The sequence below is a fragment of the Podarcis cretensis genome (genome assembly GCF_951804945.1).
Source record: "Podarcis cretensis genome assembly, chromosome: 2".
Lineage (NCBI taxonomy): Eukaryota > Metazoa > Chordata > Lepidosauria > Squamata > Lacertidae > Podarcis > Podarcis cretensis.
Window position 1 is genome coordinate 123,707,922 of NC_137171.1, and position 26,012 is coordinate 123,733,933.

At 46.8% G+C, this 26,012-nt stretch overlaps 1 protein-coding gene across 1 annotated transcript in view; it reads right to left on the bottom strand.

The window, feature by feature from the left end:
• Positions 1-6,176: 6,176 nt before the first annotated feature.
• The window catches only part of LOC307206561 (uncharacterized protein), a 63,123-nt gene continuing 43,287 nt past the window's right edge, over positions 6,177-26,012 (bottom strand). Inside the window, exons 8-12 of the mRNA XM_079959919.1 lie at positions 21,361-21,465; positions 18,802-18,900; positions 17,996-18,100; positions 8,531-8,623; positions 6,177-7,714 (exon numbers count right to left, since the gene is read on the bottom strand). Coding sequence (XP_079816045.1) covers positions 6,252-7,714; positions 8,531-8,623; positions 17,996-18,100; positions 18,802-18,900; positions 21,361-21,465 — 1,865 coding nt within the window. The 3' untranslated portion in view covers positions 6,177-6,251. The remainder of the gene's footprint in view (positions 7,715-8,530; positions 8,624-17,995; positions 18,101-18,801; positions 18,901-21,360; positions 21,466-26,012) is intronic.

The following is a 26,012-nucleotide window of genomic DNA, read 5'->3' on the forward strand; positions in this document are numbered from 1 at the left end:
ATTTGGAAATAATTTGTACAATTGGGTTAAAAGTGGAGGTGGGGGGAATGATTGGGGGGGGGAATGATTCTTTGACCTGGAAAACGTTCAGAAAACGCCAGCAGCCAATTTGCACTCTGAGTGACAGTTAATAGGTAGATGGACCACCTCAGTCGTAATTAGTGCCAGTCTCAAAAATAATTAAAAGGGAGGTTTTGCTCACCTGATGCCCTAAAAGCTAACCTTAAGAGCTAGTATGCTGTGTTTGGGACCAATAGCAATTCCTCTCTCTGAGTTACTCCTCCACATCCAGAAAAAAACTCCTTGCCTCTGTGTGATGAACTGCTCCTTCAGTGCAAGTGAGGTTAATCCTGTTTAATCTCTCTATCTTCAAAGGGAGAGTGTGATACGAGGATTCGGCCTTTGCTATCCTAAATCACCGCATAATTATCTTTGTCGTGCTGGCAGCTGTTTGATAGTCACCTATTCTCCTTTGTCTAGATTAGTGTTTTATTGTATTATGAACCGCCTTAATAAAATCCTATAGATAAAAAAGTTATGTAAAAATTACGCTATTTTCTGCTTTTTTTGACATTTATCTTCCTTTGAAATTACAGAATTAATCTGATAACTGATCACGCTCGTATTTGCCTTGGCTGGCAGTGAGATAAGCAACGTAGGTTTAAGTGGAAGCCAAGCTATAGAGGAACAGAAAAAGGCTCTGGTTACAATTGGAAACAGGGCAGGATGGAAATTATTGTCTAGTACAAATTTATGAGCACAGATGCAAATTTAGAAGCTATTACTATGATTTAAATAAAAATATATGTGCTTCCTTTAAACCATGGGTTTGCAAACTAAGCACCAGATCTGGCCCAATTGCCTTCTAAATCCAGCCCGCGGATATTCCAGGAATCAGCGTGTTTTTACATGAGTAGAATGTGTGCTTTTATTTAAAATGCATCTCTGGGTTATTTGTGGGGCATATTAATTCATTCATATATTTTTCCAAAATATAGTCTGTTAAGGAAAAATCTAGGTGTGAGGCAGCTCGTCGGGCAGAGCCTGCGGGTCCCTGCGGAATAAAGGAAGGATTCCAGCCACCACCCGGAGCAAATACCATATTTTTTGCTCTATAAGACTCACTTTTTCCCTCCTAAAATGTAAGGGGAAATGTGTGTGCGTCTTATGGAGCGAATGCAGGCTGCGCAGCTATCCCAGAAGCCAGAACAGCAAGAGGGATTGCTGCTTTCACTGTGCAGCGATCCCTCTTGCTGTTCGGGCTTCTAAGATTCAGAATATTTTTTTTCTTCTTTTCCTCCTCCAAAAACTATGTGCGTCTTGTGGTCTGGTGCGTCTTATAGAGCGAAAAATACGGTAGCTGTAGACCAAAGTTTATTGTGCAATAGGTTCAAAGAGCAAATTTTGAACCCCAAGGATGGGGTGACAAAGACTTTTAAAACTTTCCCACCATATCCCAGAATACAGTTCGTACAGCATCATTGCTGCATCACTGACATGTCACAAAAGGGGAGGGGTAGACAGGGGTTACACTAGTTCAACCTTGGCAAACATGTCCAAACTTGGTACAAGATTAGTATAAGCAGACATGGGAGGGCAAGACTCAGGTATAAGATTAGCATAGACAAATATGTCTTAAGTACCCACCACCCAAAAGTCCAATAGAAGTTCCTTTGCATGTCTGGAGCCTGAGGCGAGTCAGGTGATGAGATTTGGCTTCCCTTGGCTAACAATGAGCCCAGCAATTGTCACCTCTGGGAACCTCCTGGAGTCCCTTTTCAAGGGGAAAATAGCTTTGGAATGGAGGAAACTGGGAAAGGAGATGATTTTATATTATTTTTAAAGCTAGGTAACTTCCCTAAGCTGTCAAGTTGAAAGGATATATTCAGGCATAATATTTGTAATATGTAACTTTAAAGATATGCCCCCCCCCCGTAATTTCCGTAACAGTCCGGGCCCCCACAATGTCTGAGGGACAGTGGACCTGCCCCCTGCTGAAAAAGTTTGCTGACCGCTGCTAAACAGTTGAAGAAAGTTTTCAAGCCAGATGGAAATGTATCTAATTTAGATGTTCTTTTTCCCTACTGAATTTGATATCATAAATAAATGGGTGAATATACAGTGGGTCTCATCATAATGCAGCAGACAGAAATCAGGAGACTTGTCTGTTTGATTCAGACTGTGATCCAGTTGCTCGTTGCTGATGGGCAACTTCAAAGCCCAGCAGACACAGAAGATTAGGAGCTAAGGAAGCTGTATCTCTCTCTAAGGGTCGCAGTTGATCTCTACCAGGAGCCTCACAAACTAGATTTCTCTCAGAAATGAGCAATTTCTGCTCCCCCTCGCCCTCTTCAGCAACTGATGTTCAGAGACACCCCGTCAGTCCTATTATTCATCACATCTGTGCTTGGATTTGAAGAAACATTTCCATTTTATATACTTATTTCCTTCCAATCCAGTTCAGCCCCCTCCCTCCCAAGGTCTTCCTTTCAAAACCTCGCCTTCTCTCAGCCACCCTTTCACTGGTTGTCCCATTTACTCTTTCCACCTCCTGCTGGCTCCACAAATGGACCCTATTTTGGACAGAGGTGACTTGGCAACAGCACTCCAGGCTCTGGTAACTTCCAGGCTGGGTTACTGCAATGTATTCTGTTTGGAGCTTCCCTTAAAGATAGAATCATAGAATCATAGAGTTGGAAGAGACCACAAGGGCCATCGAGTCCAACCCCCTGCCAAGCAGGAAACACCATCAGAGCACTCCTGACAAGCCTCTGCTTAAAGCCCTCCAAAGAAGGAGACTCCACCACACTCCTTGGCAGCAAATTCCACTGTCAAACAGCTCTTATTGTCAGGAAGTTCTTCCTTAAAGTTTAGGTGGAATCTTCTTTCTTGTAGTTTGGATCCATTGCACCGTGTCCGCTTCTCTGGAGCAGCAGAAAACAACCTTTCTCCCTCCTTTCTCCCTCTCCCTGACTTTTGATGGTGGTCCAAGGGGCTTGCATCATGGCAAAGGTGATTACCCAATTCCTCCATCTGCCCCCATGCTGATCTGCATGGGAGTGAGCTGTTGAGGCAACGGGGGGTCAGCCTGCTCCCTCGTACCACAGGAGGTTTCCAGGAATGTTTAAACCCTTTTGTTCCCTACCCCTTCATTTGTGCCTCCCTTCAAGGTCGAGAGAGCTGCCGCCATAGTGCAAGACCAGAACCGGAAACTCCAGGTCTAAGAATTATACAAATGTAGTGTTGGAAGGGACCACAAGAATCATCTAGTCCAGGGGTAAAGGTAAAGGTAAAGGGACCCTGACCATTAGGTCCAGTCGGGGACAACTCTAGGGTCGCGGCGCTCATCTCGCTTTATTGGCCAAGGGAGCCAACGTACAGCTTCCAGGTTATGTGGCCAGCATGATTAAGCCGCTTCTGGCAAACCAGAGCAGCGCATGGAAACGCCATTTACCTTCCCACCAGAGCGGTACCTATTTATCTACTTCCACTTTGATGTGCTTCCAAACTGCTAGGTTGGCAGAAGCAGGGACCGAGCAACGGGAGCTCACCCCGTCACGGGGATTCGAACCGCCAACCTTCTGATTGGCAAGCCCTAGGCTCTGTGGATTAGACCACAGCACCACCCGCGTCCCAGTCCAGGGGTAGTCAACCTTTTTATACTTAACGCCCACTAATGCATCTTTCTTGATGGTAAAATTTCCTTACCGCCCACCAGGACTTGATGGAAGGAGGATTCAGAACCCCCTACCGCCCAGTTAGAATCCTGAAATGCCCACTAGTGTGCGGTAGGGACCAGGTCGACAATCGCTGATCTACTCCAACCCCCTGCAATGCAGGAAAAACAACCAGGAAGTAATTGTAATCTCTGTATTTACATGGATTTAAATGAAAGAAATGAAAGAAGCTCTCCACACCACTGATTTCACAGCAGCGGTGCTCCAATTATTATTATTATTATTTAAATTTTATTATATTTTCAATGCTTATTACAGAACTGGGAAAAAAAATATTACAAAAAGACAATACCGATAAAAAGTACAAATTAAGAAGGGGGGGAGGAAAAGATAACTTACACTATCTATTGTTATTATTAAGATGAAGAATAAGACATAAATCTGAGATTGCAATTTCATGTTACAAAAAAATAATAATCTCATTATCATTAAACCCAGCCTCCCATATATTCCTTAGTTCTTTCTACATAACTTTACTGCCATACCAAAATACTATTTTTTATATTATTTTTACACAGTTTAATAATATTTATATAAGCAATGAATAAAGACTGCCGAGATCACTCAAAAGTAGCTATAGATTTCAACATGGTATAGTTTTGTTTAAGATATGTTCTAAAGGCCTCCCATTTTGATACAAATTCAGCTCTCGGTTTATATTTTTTTGAATATCTGAGTCTGATCCCCAACAGATATGCCTCTGGCTTTTTTATTACAGTGGTACCTCAGGTTACAGACGCTTCAGGTTACAGACCCCGCTAACCCAGAAATAGTACCTTGGGTTAAGAACTTTGCCTCAGGATGAGAACAGAAATCACACGGCGGCAGCGGGAGGCCCCTTTAGCTAAAGTGGTACCTCGGGTTAAGAACAATTTCAGGTTAAGAACGGACCTCCAGAACGAATTAAGTTCTTAACCCGAGGGACCAGTGTAAAGGAAAGCCTTAACATTTTTTTCTAATTCTGAATGGATTTCCTCCCAAAATTTCTTTATTTTGCTACATTGCCACCATATATGATACAGTGAGCCTGTTTGATCTCCACATCTCCAACAGTTACTTTTGGCTCCCTTGTACGTTTTGGCTAATTTCTATGGAGTTAAATACCACCGGTGCTGCATTTTTAAAAAGTTTTCCCTTATGGCATGTTGTTGTTGTTGTTTAGTCGTTTAGTCGTGTCCGACTCTTCGTGACCCCATGGACCAGAGAACGCCAGGCACTCCTGTCCTCCACTGCACCCCGCAGCTTGGTCAGACTCATGCTGGTAACCTCGAAAACACTATCCAACCATCTCATCCTCTGTCGCCCCCTTCTCCTTGTGCCCTCCATCTTTCCCAACATCAGGGTCTTCTCCAGGGAGTCTTCTCTTCTCATGAGGTGGCCAAAGTACTGGAGCCTCAGCTTCACAATCTGTCCTTCCAGTGAGCACTCAGGGCTGATTTCCTTCAGAATGGAGAGGTTTGATCTTCTTGCAGTCCATGGGACTCTCAAGAGTCTCCTCCAGCACCATAATTCAAAAGCATCAATTCTTCGGCGATCAGCCTTCTTTATGGTCCAGCTCTCACTTCCATACATCACTACTGGGAAAACCATAGCTTTAACTATACGGACCTTTGTTGGCAAGGTGATGTCTCTACTTCTCAAGATGCTGTCTAGGCCTGTCATTGCCCTTCTCCCAAGAAGCAGGCGTCTGTTAATTTCGTGGCTGCTGTCACCATCTGCAGTGATCATGGAGCCCAAGAAAGTAAAATCTCTCACTGCCTCCATTTCTTCCCCTTCTATTTGCCAGGAGGTGATGGGACCAGTAGCCATGATAGCACGTGGTAAATTTCCAATTATTCTTCCACAGATTTTCCCATTGGGACATTGTTATAACATACCCAAAGTCTTGAGACCACTTTATCGCGGCTGATGTAACTTCTTCCTCCTCAACTTCCCAGTGGAGGAGACGATAAGCTTTAGAGTTTTACTTTTTGAGTTTATTACATTGGATACAAAACTTGAGGTTTCCTTGGTGAACTCTTTTTTTCTACTTTAAATTTTTTGAATATTGGATAATATTGGAACCAATCTGTAATAATATCTCTTAATTCCTCAAAACTTTTAAGTTTCAGTTTGTTATCTTCTTTTAAAATTATTTTATAAGTAGGCCAATTTCACAACATATTTTTTTTCTTCACCACTGTGGCCTCTGCTTGGAGAGGCCCATCACGGGATTTTAGGCTCCAACCGATCTTTGTATTTCTCCCAAACTTTAAGAAGTGATCTCCTTACAATATGATTTGAAAAATCTGTGTGTATTTTTGCCTTTCCATAAATTCAATAAGCGTGCTAACCCCAACGGTTATTATGTCCCTCCAAATCCAATAAACTTATATCTTGCAAATTAGCAGTGCTCTAATTAAACTGCTTTCCTCATTACAAGAATCTAAATACTTCCCCCCTCTTGATTCACTTATGCAAAATGAGTTGTGAAATCTGACCAAATCTTTTCCCACATTCCTAGCATAATATGGTTTATCCCATGTGAGTTCTTTTATGAGAAGTAAGCGTAGATCCCTGTGCAAATCTCTTTCCACACTCCAAACATTTATATGCTTTCTCCCCTGTGTGTGTTCTTTTATGAGAAGTAAGGTTAGCACTGTGAGCAAATCTCTTTCCACACTCCAAACATTTATGTGGTTTCTCCCCTGTGTGAATTCTTTGGTGCGATGTAAGGCTTGTGCTGTGACTGAAGTTCTTTCCACACTCAAAACAGGTATATGGTTTCACCCCTGTGTGAATTCTTTGATGACATTTAAGCTGTGAGCTTTGAGTGAAGCTCTTTCCACACTCAACACATGCATATGGTTTTTCACCTCTGTGAATTTTTTGATGTGTATGAAGGCCCACATCATGCCGGAAGCTCTTTCCACACTCAAAGCACTTATATGGCTTCTCTTCTGAATGTATTCTGCGATGGCTAACAAGGTGTGTGCAGTTACTAAAGCTCTTTCCACATGTCTCACATTTATATGGTTTTTCCCCTGTATGGATTCGCTCATGCACAGTAAGGTGTGAACTCTGACTGAAGCTCTTCCCACACTCAAAGCATTTATACGGCTTCTCACCAGTGTGAGTTCTCTTATGTGAACTAAGGTGTGAACTATGACTGAAGGTCTTCCCACATTCCAAGCATTTATATGGTTTCTCCCCTGTGTGGGTTCTCTTATGTGAAGTAAGGCTACGTTCATGGGCAAAGCTCCTTCCGCACTCCGTACATTTATAAGATTTCTCTCCTGTGTGAATTCTGTGGTGCGATATAAGACTTGAGCTGCGAGCGAAGCTCATTCCGCACTCCAAACATTTATATGGCTTCTCCCCTGTGTGGATTTTTTGATGCGATGCAAGGCTTGACTTGTGACGGAAGGTCTTTCCACAGTCCAAACAGGTATACGGTTTCTCCCCTGTGTGAAGTTTTTGATGTTCTGTAAGGTTTCTCCTGCAACTGAAGCTCTTTCCACACTCAGAGCACCTATGTGGTTTCTCCATGCTGTGGACTTTGTAATGTCTTTTAAGGTATGATTGGCGATTGAAACCCTTTCCACATTCTAGGCATTTGTATGATTCCTGTCCTGCGTGAATTTTTTCATGTGATTTTAGGCCTGAGCTGTCACTGAAGCTCTTTCCACACACCAAGCATTTACACGGTTTCTCCTCTGTGTGGATTCTGCAGTGTGAATTGAACCTAGATTTACTTTGGAATGTTTTGCCACATAAAGGTCTCTCATTTGTTCTCTTCCCCTTCTGATGTTTTTTCTGGACTGGGATTTGATGGCCGTGATCAGTCTGCATTAGAAGGCCTTCATACCTCCTATTGTCTTCTTGGTTTTTCTCTTGTGGTCTTGTTTCCTCTTGAACTTGAAAGGTCCTTCCTTTGACTTCATGCTTATTTCTTTCTGATGAGACCTGAGAACAATGACTGTCATGTTCATCACCTGCTAAAGTTAAGGGAAGATGACAATTAAAAATGTAATCCAAATCACAATCCTAGTGAGACTTTCTGTAACATCTGATGATGATGATGGTGATTTTATTATTTATACCCTGCCCATCTGGCTGGGTTTCCTCAGCCACAGCATATATAAAACATCAAACTGACCAATACAGGGCTGCCTTCAGATGTCTTCTAAAAGCTACATAGTTCTTTATCTCCTTGACAGCTGAAGGGAGCCACCACTGAGCAGGCCCACTGCCTAGTTCCCTGTAACTTCACTTTTGCCAATGAGGAAACCAGAGCTGGACCTCAGTGTCTGGGGTTAGAGATGCTCCTTCAGGTCTACAGGGTCAAGACTGATTAGAGCTTTAAAGGTCAGCACCAACACTTTGAATGATGCTCAGAAACAAACTCTGAGCCGATGTAGATCCTTTAAGACCAGTGTTATATGCTCCTGGCAACTGCTTCCAGTCACCAGTTGAGCTGCCGCTTTCTGGATTAATTGTAGTTTCCGAGTCACTTTCAAAGGCAGCCCCACCTAGAGCGCATTGTAGCAATCCAAGCGGGAGATAACCATAGCATGTACCACAGTCTGTGTGCAGGTAGGGTCTCAGCCTGTGTACCAGATGGAGCTGGTAGACAGAAGCCCCCAAATCCTGGCTATGCCCAAGTCACCATGAGAAAACATTCATTTCCTGCCTATCTTTAATCTCTGCCAGTCCAGAGCTCTGGCCCTGCAGCCTTCCTTGTTTTCTTTCCAAGGGAGCTTCCTCACCCCCAACATCTCCCCAGGTCCCCCTCTCCATTCCCTGCAACTCACCAGATCTCTCTAAAGGTCCTGGGAGGGAGCATTCAAAGGTGGTGGGAGACAGCCTGACCAGGTCAACCGTCCATCTTCCTCCTTCCATCCTCGCTAGGTTTGCAGAATAATAAATAAATAAATAAACAAACAAACAAACAAATAAATAAATTTTTATTTATATCCCACCCTTCCTGGCTCAGAAAACCGGGCTCAATGCAGCTAACAACAAATTTAAAACACTTAATTGATGCAACAAAAAACAGCATAAAATACAGTATAAAACGTGAATAACAATAAATTCAGAATTCAAAAATCAATTTAGGTGGAAATCCATCCACCTAAACATTAGATGATCACCAGGGCTAGCTGGCTAAATTAGTCCTATTTGGGCCAGCGAGGAGACCAGGGGAGAATTAGCTGTGGGATCCCAAAGCGGGTAATCTTCATAAAAAGGGAAGGGGGATGGAAGGAAGGGGAATAAAAGATCAAATTGAAAGCCAGGCGGAATAGCTCTGTCTTACAGGCCCCGCGGAAGGAAGTTAAATCCTGCAGGGCCCTGGTCTCATGGGACGGAGCATTCCACCAGGTCGGAGCCATCACTAAGAAGGCCCTGGCCCTGGTGGAGGATAATCTGACATCCTTAGGGTCCAAACTATGATTATTCATGGACCTTAAGGTCTTCTGCGGGGCATACCAGGAGAATCAGACTCTTTCATCCTTCCTGAGGAGGCAAAACAAGCGGCATTTTCCTGAGACGGAAAAAGAAGCAAGGAAGTCTCAGCAGCCCTGCAGGGAATTCTCCTGCCCTAGATATTCTCCTGCCGCTGGACATCCCCTCTGCAACAGTCCCAAGCTATTATTAAACATGTTTTTGTGATTCCAAATTAATCTGTCTGCTTCCTCTACCTTCCTTAAGGCCGGCATGGTACGCTCAGTAGTGACCTGAAAGTAGATCTCATTGAACTCAGTGGAGCTTAAAGGTAAAGGTAAAGGTACCCCTGCCCGTACGGGCCAGTCTTGACAGACTCTGGGGTTGTGCGCCCATCTCACTTAAGAGGCCAGGGGCCAGCGCTGTCCGAAGACACTTCCGGGTCACGTGGCCAGCGTGACATCGCTGCTCTGGCGAGCCAGAGCCGCACACGGAAACGCCGTTTACCTTCCCGCTGGTAAGCGGTCCCTATTTATCTACTTGCACCTGGAGGTGCTTTCGAACTGCTAGGTTGGCAGGCGCTGGGACCGAGCAGCGGGAGCGCACCCCGCTGCAGGGATTCGAACCGCCGACCTTTCGATCGGCAAGTCCTAGGCGCTGAGGCTTTAACCCACAGCGCCACCTGCGTCCCTTATTCAGTGGAGCTTACATATGAGTAAATCTGCAATGGACTGCTGTGCATATTCTCCCTCTTCTGACACACAGAAACCCATTGGTCCGCTTCCCCTCCCTTCTTCCAGTCAAGACCTCCTTGCCTTTTCTCCCCCCTGTGTCTTTTCTGCTCACTTGGGGGGGTGTCCCTCCCCCCTATCCATCCATCCTCCCCCCCCCAACCCCCTGTAACTCAGGGAGAAGCAAAGGGAGCCTGCAGGGATTTATCTTGCCACAGAATTTCCTTGTTTCCACTCCCCAAACCTCCATGCCCCCAACTCCATTCCCTGCCACTCAGCAGATCTCTCTGAGGGTCCTGGAGGGGAACGGTCAGAGGTTGGGGGAGGCAGCCGGACCAGGTTAACCGTCCATCTTCCCCCTTCCATCCTCGCTAGGTTCGCAGGATCTGCCTCTTCCATCCTTCCTGAGGAGCTCAGAAGATGCAGGTTCGAGGGAGGGAGGGAGAAGCAAAGGCAGCCTCAGAGGCCCTGCAGCCATTTCCCCACCCAACATATTTTCCTGGTGAAAGATAAGCCTGCCTAGGTGTGGGCACCCACTTGCAGTTTCCTTGGTAAAAGAGGGGCCCCTTCCTCCTGGACCCCACCATGCAAGGAAAGTGGAGTCATGCCTGGAAGAGGATCTTCTACCCACCATCATTAAAAACATTCCTTTCCTGGCTTCCTTCTCTCTCTGCCAGCCTGGAGCTGTGACAGGGCTGACCCCCACCCCACTTCCTCCCTCTCCCCCCCCCAGCCCCACTTTAAGGGAAGGGGCTGTAGCTCAAGGGCAGAGCATCTCCTCAGCAGGCAGAAAGCCCCTGATCCAAGACCCCCCCCCTTTGGTCTAATCCTGCCCTCTCTACTCGACCCCTCTTTCTCCAAAACATCCATGCCTCCCTCCTCCTCTCCCCAGAGCCATCCTGCCCCCTTTCCTTTTTTGGGGGGGGGTTTCCTACCCCACCCTACAACTCCCTCCCTCCCCCCCCCCCGCCTCGCCTTCTTGCCTTGCTCTCCCCCTGGGGCGCCCCTGCACCCCTCGAAGTCCTTTGCTCTCCCCACAGCTCTTTGGGGCTCAAATGTGGGGTGCAGCCCCATGCATGCTCCTCTCCCGGAGGGCTTCTCTCCTGCAAAGCAGCTGCTCTGGCACAGGAGCCCCCTCCCCCCCCCAAAAAAATATATATATATCCCCCTCTATTTCCTACCTTGCAAAAGGCACAGTCTTCCGCGCTGCAGACTCTCCTCCCTCGCAGCTGTTCAAATGTGTCAAATGGAGGAGGAAGTGACGCTTTTCCTCTCCCCCAGGAAGTCCTCTCTAGCAATATAATCGCTGCCTTTAACCCTTGAAGAGCCAGTGTCTCTCTCTCTCTCTCTCTCTCTCTCCCCCTCCCCCCCCCGCCACCACCCAAACTGTATAGTGCTGGGGATACTGCGCCTTCTGCCAATGGGAACCCACAATGCGCCCCCTCCTTGCCAGAGTCCCTTGGAGGGGGGCACTCTCTTCTTTTCTTCCTGCATTTCCAGGGCGGTGGGATTTGCATTCTCCAAGGTTCAAATGTGGGGCAGTTGTGGCATAGTGGTTAGAGTGCCCCTCTTGATATGAAGGTGGGACATTTCATAGCCCTGATACGTTACAGCAGAATGCAAAATAATTCTTTCTCATCACTGGTAAAGAGAAATAAGCACCCCATCCCAGATCTCCTAAGGCTATTTTCTGCATTTTCAGGCAGATGTAATTAATGGACTGTATGGAGATGGCAGAAATGACTGGCAGAATCCGAGACCTGGGAGAAGAAGTGGTGGAAGAGGACTGGATGAAATTTAAGGACTACCTGCAGAAACACTGCAAAATCTATGAATGTTAAAGTGATGTTGGATATGATAATACTATGGCATTAGTGATACAGTTTGAAAAAATAATGCAAAAATGTTATAGAAAAAGGGTGAAAGATTAAAGTTATATTATGTCAAAAGTGAACAATATGTTAAAGGTATTTAAAATATAAAGAGGAAAGATCGGAGGCGTAATAGAAGGATTTTAATAACTAGAAATGAGTTTGGAAAGAGGGTAAGGATTTGCTGTATTTGAGTGGTTAAAGAGGAACACAAAAAAGGGAGGCGTGAGGAAGTCAGGAAAGAAGGTTAATTAACTTTGGAGTTTTTATTTTTTTCTTTGTATTTTTTGTATTTTTTTTTCTTTTTTTGTGTAACTTCGACTGTGTTTGTTTTTCTCTATCTTTGCTACATGTGTTGTTTTTTCTATGCAAAACTTCAATAAATATATTTTTTTAAAAAAAATAATAATTCTGCATTTTCAAAACCATAATGCCCGAAAAAACCATGTCGAAGCCATGCCCACCTCACAAGGTTACTGAGAAGATTAAAAAAAGGGGGGAGGGAGGGGGAGGTTGGCAGTGCACAAACAAACCCTGTAAGGATGCGCAGGTTCACAGATTTTGCTCACAGCCTAACCCAGCTCACAGGGTTGTTGTTGCAAAGGGAAGAGGTGAGAAGAGAAGCCAGCAAGGTGCGGCTGGTGCAAATGTATTTCAGCTTCACAGACCCTGCAGAGACACAAAACTGGTGCCAACCTCACCCTGCTCCATCACAATCACTTAACTGCAAAATGTTCAAATGTGACAAATGGAGGAGGAAGTGACGCTTTTCCTCTCCCCCAGGAAGTCCTCTCTAGCAATATAATCGCTCCCTTTAAACCTTGAGAAGGGACGCAGGTGGCGCTGTGGGTTAAAGCCTCAGCGCCTAGGGCTTGCCGATCAAAAGGTCGGCGGTTCGAATCCCTGCGGCGGGGTGCGCTCCCGCTGCTCGGTCCCAGCGCCTGCCAACCTAGCAGTTCGAAAGCACCTCCGGGTGCAAGTAGATAAATAGGGACCGCTTACCAGCGGGAAGGTAAACGGCGTTTCCGTGTGCGGCTCTGGCTCTGGCCAGAGCAGCGATGTCACGCTGGCCACGTGACCCGGAAGTGTCTCCGGACAGCGCTGGCCCCTGGCCTCTTAAGTGAGATGGGCGCACAACCCCAGAGTCTGGCAAGACTGGCCCGTACGGGCAGGGGTACCTTTACCTTTACCTTAACCCTTGAAGAGCCAGTGTCCCCCTTCACCCTCCACCCCCACCCCAAACTGTAAGGTGCTGGGGACATTGCGGATTCTGCTTCTTGGTACCCCATAAAGTAGGCTTGCTACCTTTCTTCTGGCGAAATACAGGGCGATCTGTCGCAGCCCAACACGAGGCCCCAGCTTGCATTTCTCTCTCTCATCATCCTTCCAACAATTTCCTCCATCGCCTCTCCAACCATTTCATTTGTTCAACAGAACTTTCCCTCCGGTTGACAGAAGCGATTCCTTGGATCCCAGCTTGGAGTGTAGAATGACTTTCCCCAGTCTTCAGGTTAAATATGCTATAAAGGCTGTCAATTTAGGGTGCTTCCTGACAAAGTTGGAAGTTTTATTTATGGCTGAGTAATACATGCACTTTATTGGTAACTGTTGGGCTGATTATAATTATTTTCTCGCCTAATTTTGTTTTCAGTTAATAAATAGGTTCTCAAATTGTATTTCTGTTCTATTCAAAACAATAGCTCAGCTCTTGCCAAGTTTCTATCACCTGTATGCTTTTATTTAAAAGAAATATTTCCATTTTATTTACTGCATTCCAGCTCAGCCCCTGGCCTCTCAAGATCTTCCCTCCAAAACTTGGGAGGGGCTCCTCTCCACTCCCACCGGTTGCCCCCCATGGCTTTTCTCACCTCTGCAGGTTTGCCAGCTATGCCCCCTTTTGGACAGAGGTGACTTGGCAACTGCACCCCAGGCTCTGGCAAGTTCCAGGCTGAATAATTGCAATGTCTTCTATATGGGGCTTCCCTGAAAGATGACTCAGAATCTTCCATGGGTCCAGATTACTGGCTGGGGTTACATCCAACTCTGGTATAAATCCAGAGACCTTGTTAATCCACTTGAACCACATACGGCTTCTGAGTAAATGGTGAATGTCATTTCAGCAGATTCCTTGAGACCACAAGCCATTCCTTCAGATACACTTTCCTCCCCTCCTTCCTCTCTCCCCATATTCACACACAGGTACACAGGGAACCTTTATTGTGAATTTATTCCTTAAACCATTAATGTCTATAGTATCTACATTTTTGTACTTTTTATCATTCTCCATATATATATATTCTACATTGAATAAACAACTACAGTGGTACCTCGGGTTAAGAACTTAATTTGTTCTGGAGATCCGTTCTTAACCTGAAACTGTTCTTAACCTGAGGTACCACTTTAGCTAATGGGGCCTCCCGCTGCCGCCACCACACGATTTCTGTTCTCATCCTGAAGCTAAGTTCTTAACCTGAGGTACTATTGCTGACTTAGCGAAGTCTGTAACCTGAAGCATCCGTAACCCGAGGTACCACTGTATTTTTTTAAAAGGCAGTTTTCTTCACTTTCTTCCTAAAACGGAGCTGTTTATTGCTTTAATTCTGCCCTGTTCCAAAAGTTTCCATTAGAGCTTTCAGGAAAGCTATGAAGAATTTGCATGACTAGAAGTGCGTTAAAATTTTCAAAATGAAAACACTTAGGGGAGCTCAATTTCCCCCTTCCCTTTTTAAAAAAAGATAAACCAATGTGGTTAAGAATATAGCATTTTTGACTGTGTCGACCACAGCAAACTATGGCAAGCTCTTAAAGAAATGGGAGTGCCTGATCACCTCATCTGTCTCCTGAGAAATCTCTATGTGGGACAAGAAGCTACAGTTAGAACTGGATATGGAACAACTGATTGGTTCAAAATTGGGAAAGGAGTACGACAAGGCTGCATTTTGTCTCCCTGCTTATTTAACTTATATGCAGAATTCATCATGCGAAAGGCTGGGCTGGATGAATCCGAAGCCGGAATTAAGATTGCCGGAAGAAATATCAACAACCTCAGATATGCAGATGACACAACCTTGATGGCAGAAAGTGAGGAGGAATTAAAGAAGCTTTTATTGAGGGTGAAAGAGGAGAGCGCAAAATATGGTCTGAAGCTCAACATCAAAAAAACGAAGATCATGGCCACTGGTCCCATCACCTCCTGGCAAATAGAAGGAGAAGAAATGGAGGCAGTGAGAGATTTTACTTTCTTGGGCTCCATGATCACTGCAGATGGTGACAGCAGCCACGAAATTAAGAGACGCCTGCTTCTTGGGAGGAAAGCAATGACAAACCTAGACAGAATCTTAAAAAGTAGAGACATCACCTTGCCAACAAAGGTCCGTATAGTAAAAGCTATGGTTTTCCCAGTAGTGATGTATGGAAGCGAGAGCTGGACCATAAAGAAGGCAGATCGCCGAAGAATTGATTCCTTTGCATTATGGTGCTGGAGGAGACTCTTGAGAGTCCCATGGACTGCAAGAAGATCAAACATCTCCATTCTGAAGGAAATCAGCCCTGAGTGCTCACTGGAAGGACAGATCGTGAAGCTGAGGCTCCAATACTTTGGCCACCTCATGAGAAGAGAAGACTCCCTGGAAAAGACCCTGATGTTGGGAAAAATGGAGGGCACAAGGAGAAGGGGACGACAGAGGACGAGATGGTTGGATAGTGTCTTCGAAGCTACAAACATGAGTCTGACCAAACTGCGGGAGGCAGTGGAAGACAGGAGTGCCTGGGGTGCTCTGGTCCATGGGGTCACGAAGAGTCGGACACGACTAAACGACTAAACAACAACAACAACAATAGCATTTTTACTTATTCTATAAAGATGGACAGAAGTGGATGGTGTTAATCTGAATTAGTTGGCCTGCTTGTAACTAACAATATGTTGGAATGTTGCTTCAAGGCGTTGCTTCCTCCTCCAGGGGTTTATAAGCAAGGAATTTTATTATTTCTGAGTATGCATGTGTTTTTGTGCATGTGCATTTAGAGGTATACCTGATTATATTCCACCTTTCCACTGAAAGGTAATTACAACAGCACACATGTAACAAAATGTATTACTCTGACCCCCATAATAATGCTCAAATATCATGCTTTAATCCATCTAGAAGTTACAAGGAAAAGGTGGGACACACCTGGAGGAAAGAAAGGAAATGCATCATTACCAACTACAATCAAATTACCCAACTGCTACAAAACAAAAGCAATGAATCCTGGTCCGCTATCAATAACTGTTTTGCAGGATCTGATCCAAGGTCCATGGAAGGCACCTTCTCATATTCAAGAGCACCAGCCAGAAACCTGCAGGAGTTCAGAAGCAGCACATGATGCTCAGACCTGTCCCTGCCTTTCCACACAACATGCTTCCTTAGATAAGAGTGTGACCATATTAGGCCATCCTTTGGTCTGTTTTCAAAGATGAGATGAGCAAGAGTGGTGGAGACCGCCACTCCAATAGGCTTCAGAGAGGGGGAAGAGGAAGGGAGTATGGACCTAGATTTGTGGTGGTTTTAGATGGGACACACCCCAGAAGAAGGAAGGAGCTGGGAAATAGTGGAACAACAGGAGCAAGATAGCAGGTGCTCCAGCCCTGAATAGAGACAGGAGTCTGTTGTGTTAGAAACATCACAGCAGCCAAGTGACACGATGTCTCTAGTATACTGGAGTCCCCTCCTTCCCCTAAAACCAGGCGTGCCCTTCGTGTCACAGAGCAGAAAGCCAAACAGAGAGATTCCATTAGCGGCCCCCGTAGACAACAGGAAGGGACTCAAGGCCAGGAAGTAACTGCTGGGGGCAGGAACACTTACTCTAGGCAACAGCTCAGGTTTTTGAGGACGTACATTCCATGTTTCTGCGTGTTTTTCTTGATTTAAATGAAAGAAGCGAAAGAAGCTCTCAGCATCACTGATTTCACCAGGCAAGCCAGCCAGCCCTGTAGTTGACGGCACCTTCGTGACAGCAGGTGTACGATTTCTCCCATGTGAAATCTTGTATGAATTCCATTAAGTTTAGCAACAGCGGTGCTCTAATTAAAATGCTTTCCGCATTACAAGCCCCTAAATATTTTTCCTCTTGATTCGCTTATGCAAAATGAGTTGTGAAATCTGACCAAATCTTTTCCCACATTCCTAGCATAATATGGTTTATCCCATGTGAGTTCTTTTATGAGAAGTAAGCGTAGATCCATGTGCAAATCTCTTTCCACACTCCAAACATTTATATGGTTTCTCCCCTGTGTGAATTCTTTGATGAGATTTAAGGCTTGAGCTTTGAGTGAAGCTCTTTCCACACTCAAAACATGCATACGGTTTTTCACCTTTGTGAGTTTTTTGATGTAATGTAAGGCTTGTACCCTGGCTGAAGCTCTTTCCACACTCAAAGCACTTATAGGGCTTCTCTCCTGTATGGATTCTGCGATGGCAAACAAGGTATGTGTAATTACTAAAGCTCTTTCCACATGTCACACATTTATATGGTTTTTCCCCTGTATGGATTCGCTCATGCACAGTAAGGTGTGAACTCTGACTGAAGCTCTTCCCACACTCAAAGCATTTATACGGCTTCTCACCAGTGTGAGTTCTCTTATGTGAACTAAGGTGTGAACTCTGGCTGAAGCTCTTTCCACATTCCAAGCATTTATATGGTTTGTCCCCTGTGTGGGTTCTCTTATGTGAAGTAAGGGTAGCACTGTGAGCAAAGCTCCTTCCGCACTCCGAACATTTATAAGATTTCTCTCCTGTGTGACTTCTTTGGTGCGATATAAGACTTGAGCCGTGAGCGAAGCTCATTCCGCACTCCAAACATTTATACAGCTTCTCCCCTGTGTGGATTTTGTGATGTGATGCAAGGCTTGAGCTGTGACAGAAGGTCTTTCCACAGTCAAAACAGGTATATGGTTTCTCCTCCCTGTGGATTTTTTGATGTGATTTAAGGCTTCTGCTGCGACTGAAGCTCTTTCCACACTCAAAGCACCTATGTGGTTTCTCCCTGCTGTGGACTTCCTGATGTATTTTAAGGTTTGAGTGGCGCTTGAAACTCTTTCCACATTCTAGGCATTGGTATGATTCCTGTCCTGCGTGAATTCTTTCATGTGATTTTAGGCCTGAGCTGTCACTGAAGCTCTTTCCACACACCAAGCATTTACACAGTGTCTCCTCAGAGTGGATTCTGCAATGTGGGCTGAGGCTCGATTTACCTTTGAACATTTTGCCACACGAAGGGCTATCATTTGTTCTCTTCGCTTCATGCTTATTTCTTTCTGATGAGCCCCGAGAACCATTATTGTCCTGGTCATCACCTGCTAAAATTAAGGGAAAACAGCAAACATTAAAAACTTCCCAATACAGGGCTGCCTTCAGATGTCTTCTAAAAGCTACGTAGTTCTTTATCTCCTTGACATCTGAATGGAGGGTGTTCCACAGGGCTGGTTCCACTACTTCACTTCTTACTGTGACAAAACCAGCAGAAGACCCTCAGAGTTGGACCTCAGTGTCCGGGCAGAACGATGGAGGTGGAGATGCTCATTCAGGTCTACAGGGCCGAGGCCGTTTAGGGCTTTAAAGGTCAGCACCAACGCTTTGAATAATGCTCAGAAACATACTCTGAGCCAATGTAGAGCCTTTAAGGCCGGCGTTATATGCTCCTGGCAACTGCTCCCAGTCACCAGTTGAGCTGCCGCTTTCTGGATTAATTGTAGTTTCCGAGTCACCTTCAAAGGCAGCCCCACCTAGAGCGCATTATAGCGATCCAAGCGGGAGATAACCATAGCATGTGTGCAGGTAAGGTCTTAGCCTGTGTACCAGATGGAGCTGGTAGACAGCAGCCCAAAAACTCTGACTATGCCCATGCCACCATTAAAAAACATTCATGTCCTTTCTTTCTATCTTTTATCTCTGCTAGCCCAGAGCTCTTGCCCTGCAGCCTTCCTCGTTTTCTTTCCAGGGGAGCTTCCTCACCCCCCAACATCTCCACAGGCCCCCATCTCCATTCCCTGCAACTCACCAGATCCCACTGCAGATCCTGGGAGAGAACAGTCAGAGGTGGTGGGAGACAGCCTGACCAGGTCAACCGTCCATCTTCCCCCATCCATCCGTGCTAGGTCTGCAGGAGAATAATAATAATAATTTTTGTATCCTGCCCTCTCCTGCCGAGGCAGGGCCCAGAGTGGCTAGCATCATAAAAACAACACAATATGCATAAAACAGACATCAATTAATTAAAACACATCTTAAAATTAATTCAGACAAGTTAAAATCTAAACAGGTGGCAATTATCAGGTTGGAATTGAGAGTGGTTGTGGGTTAAAGCCTCAGCGCCTAGGACTTGCCGATCGAAAGGTCGGCGGTTCGAATCCCTGCGGTGGGGTGCGCTCCCGCTGCTCGGTACCAGCGCCTGCCAACCTAGCAGTTCGAAAGCACCTCCGGGTGCAAGTAGATAAATAGGGACCGCTTACCAGCGGGAAGGTAAACGGCGTTTCCGTGTGCAGCTCTGGCCACGTGACCCGGAAGTGTCTCCGGACAGCGCTGGCCCCTGGCCTCTTAAGTGAGATGGGCGCACAACCCCAGAGTCTGTCAAGACTGGCCCGTACGGGCAGGGGTACCTTTACCTTTAATACTTGCCAGGACCAACTGTTTCCACTGATCATACAAGGACCTGTGAGCGGGTTGGGGGCCTCCTTTGGGCTTGTTTTATACAAAGGAAAGTAAGTCAAACTCCATCCTGACCAAAGGCCTGGCGGAACAGCTCCGTCTTGCAGGCCCTGCGGAAAGGTGTCAAACCCCGCAGGGCCCTGATCTCTTGTGGGAGAGCGGTCCACCAGGCCGGGGCCACGGCTGAAAAGGCCCTGGCTCTAGTCAAGGCCAGTCTAATTTCCCTGGGGCCCGGGATCTTCAAGGTGTTGTTATTAGCAAAAAGAGGGTGAAAGAGGATCAGCCTCTTTCATCCTTCCTGAGGAGCTCAGAAGCCTAAAGAAGCTGCAGGTTCCTTGGGAGGGAGGGAGAAGTAAAAGGAGCCTCAGAGAAGCTGCAGGGATTCCTCTGCCCTAGATATTCTCCAGCCCCTGCAGAAGCCCGAATGGGGCATATATGTAAAATTTATTTCCCTGCCATCTGGTTGGGTTTCCCCAGCCACCCTGAGCAGCTAACAGCATATGGGAAAACAGAACAAAACTGTTGGAATTCTGCCTCGGTCAGAGGAATGTGCCACTCTCCAGGCACCGGCTGAATTCCTTTTGACCTCCCCCTGCGACTCCCGGCAGGTAAACAGGCGAGGTCTGTAATCGGCGATTTTTCCCAGACTGTGAGAAAAACACACCACTGCTTCTCTCTCCTCCCTGTTACCCCCAGGGAGGGGATACAGACTCAGACAGAAATGTATCTACATGCTTTTATTCCTGTCCTTAGCAGCCATACAGATAAAGATGTCTGCACTCTCTTTCAACAACAGCAGAGAGAAAAATAACTCCACCCATGTACATCCTGTACAGGTCATATGACACACACTGAGCTAACGTCCGGTGCTCAGTACGGAGAATGGACTGCCCCTTTCTTGCCATGGTAACAGTCACAAACATCCTGTCTGGCTTTCCAGCCACCAGCAGCTGACGTAGCTGCTGCTTGCTTCTGCATTGCTTCTTTATGGTAACAAAAACATCAAACATAAAAAAATAGAAATATCCTATACAAGCAACAAACAAACCAATAGTAAGAATAGCAACAATAATAACAACATGTTTACAGCTATACCCAAATTAAAATAACCACCCACCCCAATGAAACAATTAACCAACACCAACGCAGTGAAAGCAAAACAGAGGAACCAAAATCAGAACCTTTTAAAGCATTTTAGCCAGTTGCCCCAACCCAAGAGGTGTTCCAGCAATGTCCCAGTGGCCTCCCAGGAGCCTCTTTTGGCTGTTCAAGGTGAGACTGGGCTCCACCCCCTTGGCCAGGTGGAATGGGCCTTGCACCCAGGCCTCATGGCATGGGGGGCATAGTAGTGACCTGAAAGTAGATCCCATTGAACGCGGTGGGTCTTATATCTATATAGGGCTCCTCTGCCTATTCCTCCTCTTCTGGCAACCAGAAACATATTGGCGCATGCTCCAGGTTAGAGACTTTGGAGAAGACCTCTCCCCTGCCCTCCTGCAAGTCAAGACCTTCTTGCATTGTATGTTCCCCTGTCTTTTCTGCTTGCTTGAGGGAGGGTTTCCCTCCAGCCCCCACCCATCCATTTCTTCTTCTCCACCCCCCAACCCTCTGAAACTCAGCCAACCTCTCCCAGCCTCAGAGGTGGGGAGCCCCAGCTCAGGACCACAAATCCAGCCTCTCTGGAACTATTTTGCAGGACTCAGAAGTTTAAACAAGCTGCAGGTTTTGGGGGTGAGAGAGAAGCAAAGGCGGCCTCAGAGCCCCTCCAGGGATTTTCCTGCCGGAGGGGATGCCTCCCAATATATCGGGGGCCCACCCACAGCCTCCACAGTAAAATCTCCCCCCTTTATCTTATTCCTTGCTTCCACTCTCCATCCCCCCAAGTCCCTATCTCCACTTCCTAGGAACTCACGAGATGTCTCTGAGGGTCCTGGAGGACAACGCTCAGAGGTTGTTTGGAGGGATGCAGGAGACAGCCTGACCAGGTCAACCGTCCATCTTCCTCCTTCCATCCTCGCTTGGACTGAAGAGCTCAGAAGCTGCAGGTTCCTGGGAGGGAGGAAGAAGCAAAGAGAGTCTCATAGGCCCTGCAGGCATTTTCCTGCCCAAGACATTTTCCTGGTGAAGGTGAAGCCATGCATGAAAAGTGGAGTGATGCCTGAAATAAGATCTTCTTCCCACCACCATTAAAAACATCCCTTTCCTTTTCTGCCAACCTGGAGCTGTGACACGGCTGCCTCCCTCTGTTCCTCCTTGTCCTGCACCCCCACTTGAGGGGAAGGGGCTGCAGTTCGAGGGCAGAGCATCTTCTCAGCAGGCAGGAAGCCCCAGATTCAGTCCCCAGGCAGGGCTGAGACTCCGCGTCTGAAAACCCGGAACAGCAATTGCTGCCGGTCCGTGTCGACAATAGTAGCCCAGGTGGAGCAAGGCTATGTGTAGGAAGCTCACTGCGCTTGGAGCCCCCAGTTCTGCTGCAGCAGTTGCTGGTGGTGAGAAACTGATGACATTTTATGGCCATTGGTTCTCCTCTTCCCATCCTTAAAGTCTTCCCTCCTCCATCTCTCCCAACACCTTGGTACCTTCCTATACAGAGAGACTGTGCCCTCCTTGGGGGCTTTCTTCCTGAACCCCCCCAGACAGGGAAGGCATGGAAGAATAAAAGAGCCCATGCCGTGTAGAGCTGAAATGAGTTTCCAGCTGACCCTGCCCTCCCCCCCTCTTTTCCCAAAACATGAATGTCTCCCTCCTCCTCTTCCCAGAGCCATCCTGCCCCCTTTCCTTTTGGGGGGGGTTTCATTGTTATTGTTGTTTAGTCGTTTAGTCGTGTCCGACTCTTCGTGACCCCATGGACCAGAGAACGCCAGGCACTCCTGTCCTCCACTGCCCCCCGCAGCTTGGTCAGACTCATGCTGGTAACCTCAAAAACACTATCCAACCATCTCGTCCTCTGTCGCCCCCTTCTCCTTGTGCCCTCCATCTTTCCCAACATCAGGGTCTTCTCCAGGGAGTCTTCTCTTCTCATGAGGTGGCCAAAGTACTGGAGCCTCAGCTTCAGGATCTGTCCTTCCAGTGAGCACTCAGGGCTGATTTCCTTCAGAATGGAGAGGTTTGGTCTTCTTGCAGTCCATGGGACTCTCAAGAGTCTCCTCCAGCACCAGAATTCAAAAGCATCAATTCTTCGGCGATCAGCCTTCTTTATGGTCCAGCTCTCACTTCCATACATCACTACTGGGAAAACCATAGCTTTAACTAAAACTGCCTCTTCCCCCGCCTTTCCTTCTTGCCGTGCTCTCCTCCTGGGACGCCCCTGCACCCCTTAAAACCTTCTGCACTCATCGCAGCTCTTGGGGGGCTGAATTGGGGGTGCAACTCCACGCATGCGCCCTCCCACCCCTGCCCCTTTGCAAAACTGCCCTCTCCTGGAGGGCTTTTCTCCTGCAAAGGAGCTGCTCTGGCTCGGGAGCCCCCTCCCCCCCCAAAAAAAAATTCCCTCTTTTCCTACCTTGCAGAAGGCACAGTCTCCTCCCTCGCAGCTGTTCAAATGTGACAAACAGAGGAGGAAGTGACGCTTTTCCTCTCCCCCAGGAAGTCCTCTCTAGCAATATAATCGCTGCTTTTAACCCTTGAAGAGCCAGCGCCTCTCCCACCCCACCCAAACTGCGTGGTGCTGGAGACATTGCGGATTCTGCCTATGGGGACCCCTCAAAGCGCCCCCTTCCCTTGGAGGGGGGCCCGCTCTCCTTCTCTTCCTGCATTTCCAGGGCGGTGGGATTTGCATTCTGCAGAGGCTCCGCTCCAAGGTTCAAATGTGGGGCAGTTGGGGCATAGTGGTTAGAGCAGTGTTTCCCAACCTTGGGTCTCCAGCTGCTGTTGGACTACAATTCCCATCATCCCTGACCATTGGTCTTGCTAGCAAGGGATGATGGGAGTTGTAGTCCAAAAACAGCTGTAGACCCAAGGTTGGGAAACACTGGGTTAGAGTGCCCCTCTTGATATGAAGGTGGGACATTTCATAGCCCTGTTATGTTACAGTAGAACACAAAAGAATTCTTTCTCACCCCTGGTAAAGAGAAATAAGCACCCCACCCCAGACCTTCTAAGGCTGTTTTCTGCAATATCAGGACCATAGTGCCAGAACAGCCATCTCAAAACCATGCCCACCTCACAAGGTTACTGAGAAGATGCGGGGGGGGGGGCAGGAGGACACAGACAAACCCTACCTACAAGGATGTGCAGTTTCACAGATTTTGCTCACAGCTTAGCCCACCTCACAGGGTTGTTGTTGTTGCAAAGAGGCCAGAAGAGAAGCCAGCAAGATGCGGCTGGTGCAAATGTATCATTTCAGCTTCACAGACCCTGCAGAGACACAAAACCGGTGCCAAGCTCACCCTGCTCCATCACAATCGCTTAACTGCAAAACTGCACAGTCCTGATCTTTTACAGGGGGGAGAAAACACCGAAAAAGTAAAAATATATACAATTGACTTGCAGGCAGAGAGTTTTAAAGCTCTTTTTGCACAGGGCAGAAAAATGGGGGTGGGGGCAGGACGGGGGTCTAAGAGCCATCCAGCTGCTGGTTCCAGAAGGCAAGGATGGTCCGATGGACGCATTCCCAGGGGTTTGTCCCAACTATATGTGATTTCGACTTTACCACCAAAATGTAACCCCTGCAAAAGTTGTGTGTCGAACTGTGCACCCCATACAATAGTTTATTGTCACAACTCTCAGCACCCTTAACCAGCAAAAGAGCTCCCAGAAATCTTAGGGGGGTTTCATGGGGCTTTGGATATGTGGTGTGAATGTGGCCTAACAGATTTGTGCTTGTGTGTGTGTGTGTGTGTGGCATCACTGGGCCTCCAAACACACTTTGGAAATAGGCACACATTGATCAAAATGGTGCAGCATAAAATCACAGGTGCAGTCAGCTCTCTATCCTAGTACAGTCATACCTTGGGGTGAATACGCTTCAGCTTAAATATTTTCGGGTTGTGCTCCACGGCAACCTGGAAGTAATGGAGCGCGTTACTTCCACGTTTCGCCACTCACATATGCGCTAGGCGCTAAAGATGATGTCACGCGCATGTGCGGAAGCAGCGAAAAGATAAAAACTCAATTATATAAAATACATTTTGGGGTTTCAAATCAATAGTCAGATAGTGGATCTTATTCTAATTGCCCCAGCTAAAAACCTTGCAACCTTTGATGTCACCTGCTCATCTTGGTCTGCTGAGAGAAAAAACACTGTGACAGGGGCTGGGTGACCAGGAATGGACAATAAAATAGGGGTGATAACCTCACTCTTCAAATCTTTATATAGAGTGCAAACCAGAAGGACATGCGCCACTGATTCGGTACTGCCATCTCCACAGGGACATAACCGTTTTTCGTGTGGAATCGTCCCTCAATTACAACCGAAGGCAGTATATTCAATCTTGTGAGAGTAAATGCACGTCTATATTTTATAATTGCTAAGTTATGCAGATAGGGTGCAGAAGAGTCAAAATGGGTATATCACTGCCGCTGATGTTTTTCCTACTGCGACCTTGGGCAGTAGGAATGTTGTCCCAATGTTGTCATTCCAGGGTGTATCAGGGCGGACCTGAAGTCACAAGATGAAGTCCTGTCCTCCTCAACAGAGCTCCCCCTCCATCCCACTTCCAGATAAACAACAGGCCTCTGCTTTCAGTTGATCAACAACTTTCAAACATTCACCATTTTCTTCCTTGTCTTAGATGGGAAGGGTTTTTCTCTCCAAGCATTCGGGGACCACTGCTATTCATGTGCCCTTGTGAAATTCCTCTCACCTCCATGGTAGCGTTTTGCTGTTTAGCCAATGTCCTTCCTCTTAAAAATAGGTTGTATGTCAACACCTCCTTAAATTTATTTGGGTGGTGGTGGGGTTAAGCTCTGGTTTCCCAACGACATCGGTCAAAACAACAAGGTTCTCCCCACCTTCACTCCTTTCAAACCACATATAGCTTCTAGTGTCCACATCTCCTCCAGTGCACGGTCAATAAAATCCAATTATAAGGAGAACCTCCGCTTTTGATGGCGGTCCGAGGGGGTTGCATCATGGCAAAGGTGATTACCCAACTCCTCCATCTGCCCCCATGCTGATCTGCATGGGAGCGAGCTGTTGAGGCGACTGCGGGTCAGCCTGCTCCCTCGTACCCCAGGAGGTTTCCAGGAATGCTTAAACCCTTTTGTTCCCTACCCCTTCATTTGTGCCTCCCTCCAATGTCGAGGGAGCTGCCGCCATGGTGCAAGACCAGAACCGGAAACTCAAGGTCAAAGAATAATACAAATAATTAATAATAATAATAATTTATTATTTATACCCCGCCCATCTGGCTGGGCCTCCCCAGCCACTCTGGGCGGCTTCCAAAAGAATATTAAAATACTGTGATACATCAAACATTAAAAGCATCCCTAAACAGGGCTGCCTTCAGATGTCTTCTAAAATCTGGTAGTTGTTGTTCTCTTTGACATCTGGTGGGAGGGCGTTCCACAGGGAGGGCGCCACTACCGAGAAGGCCCTCTGCCTGGTTCCCTGTAACTTGGCTT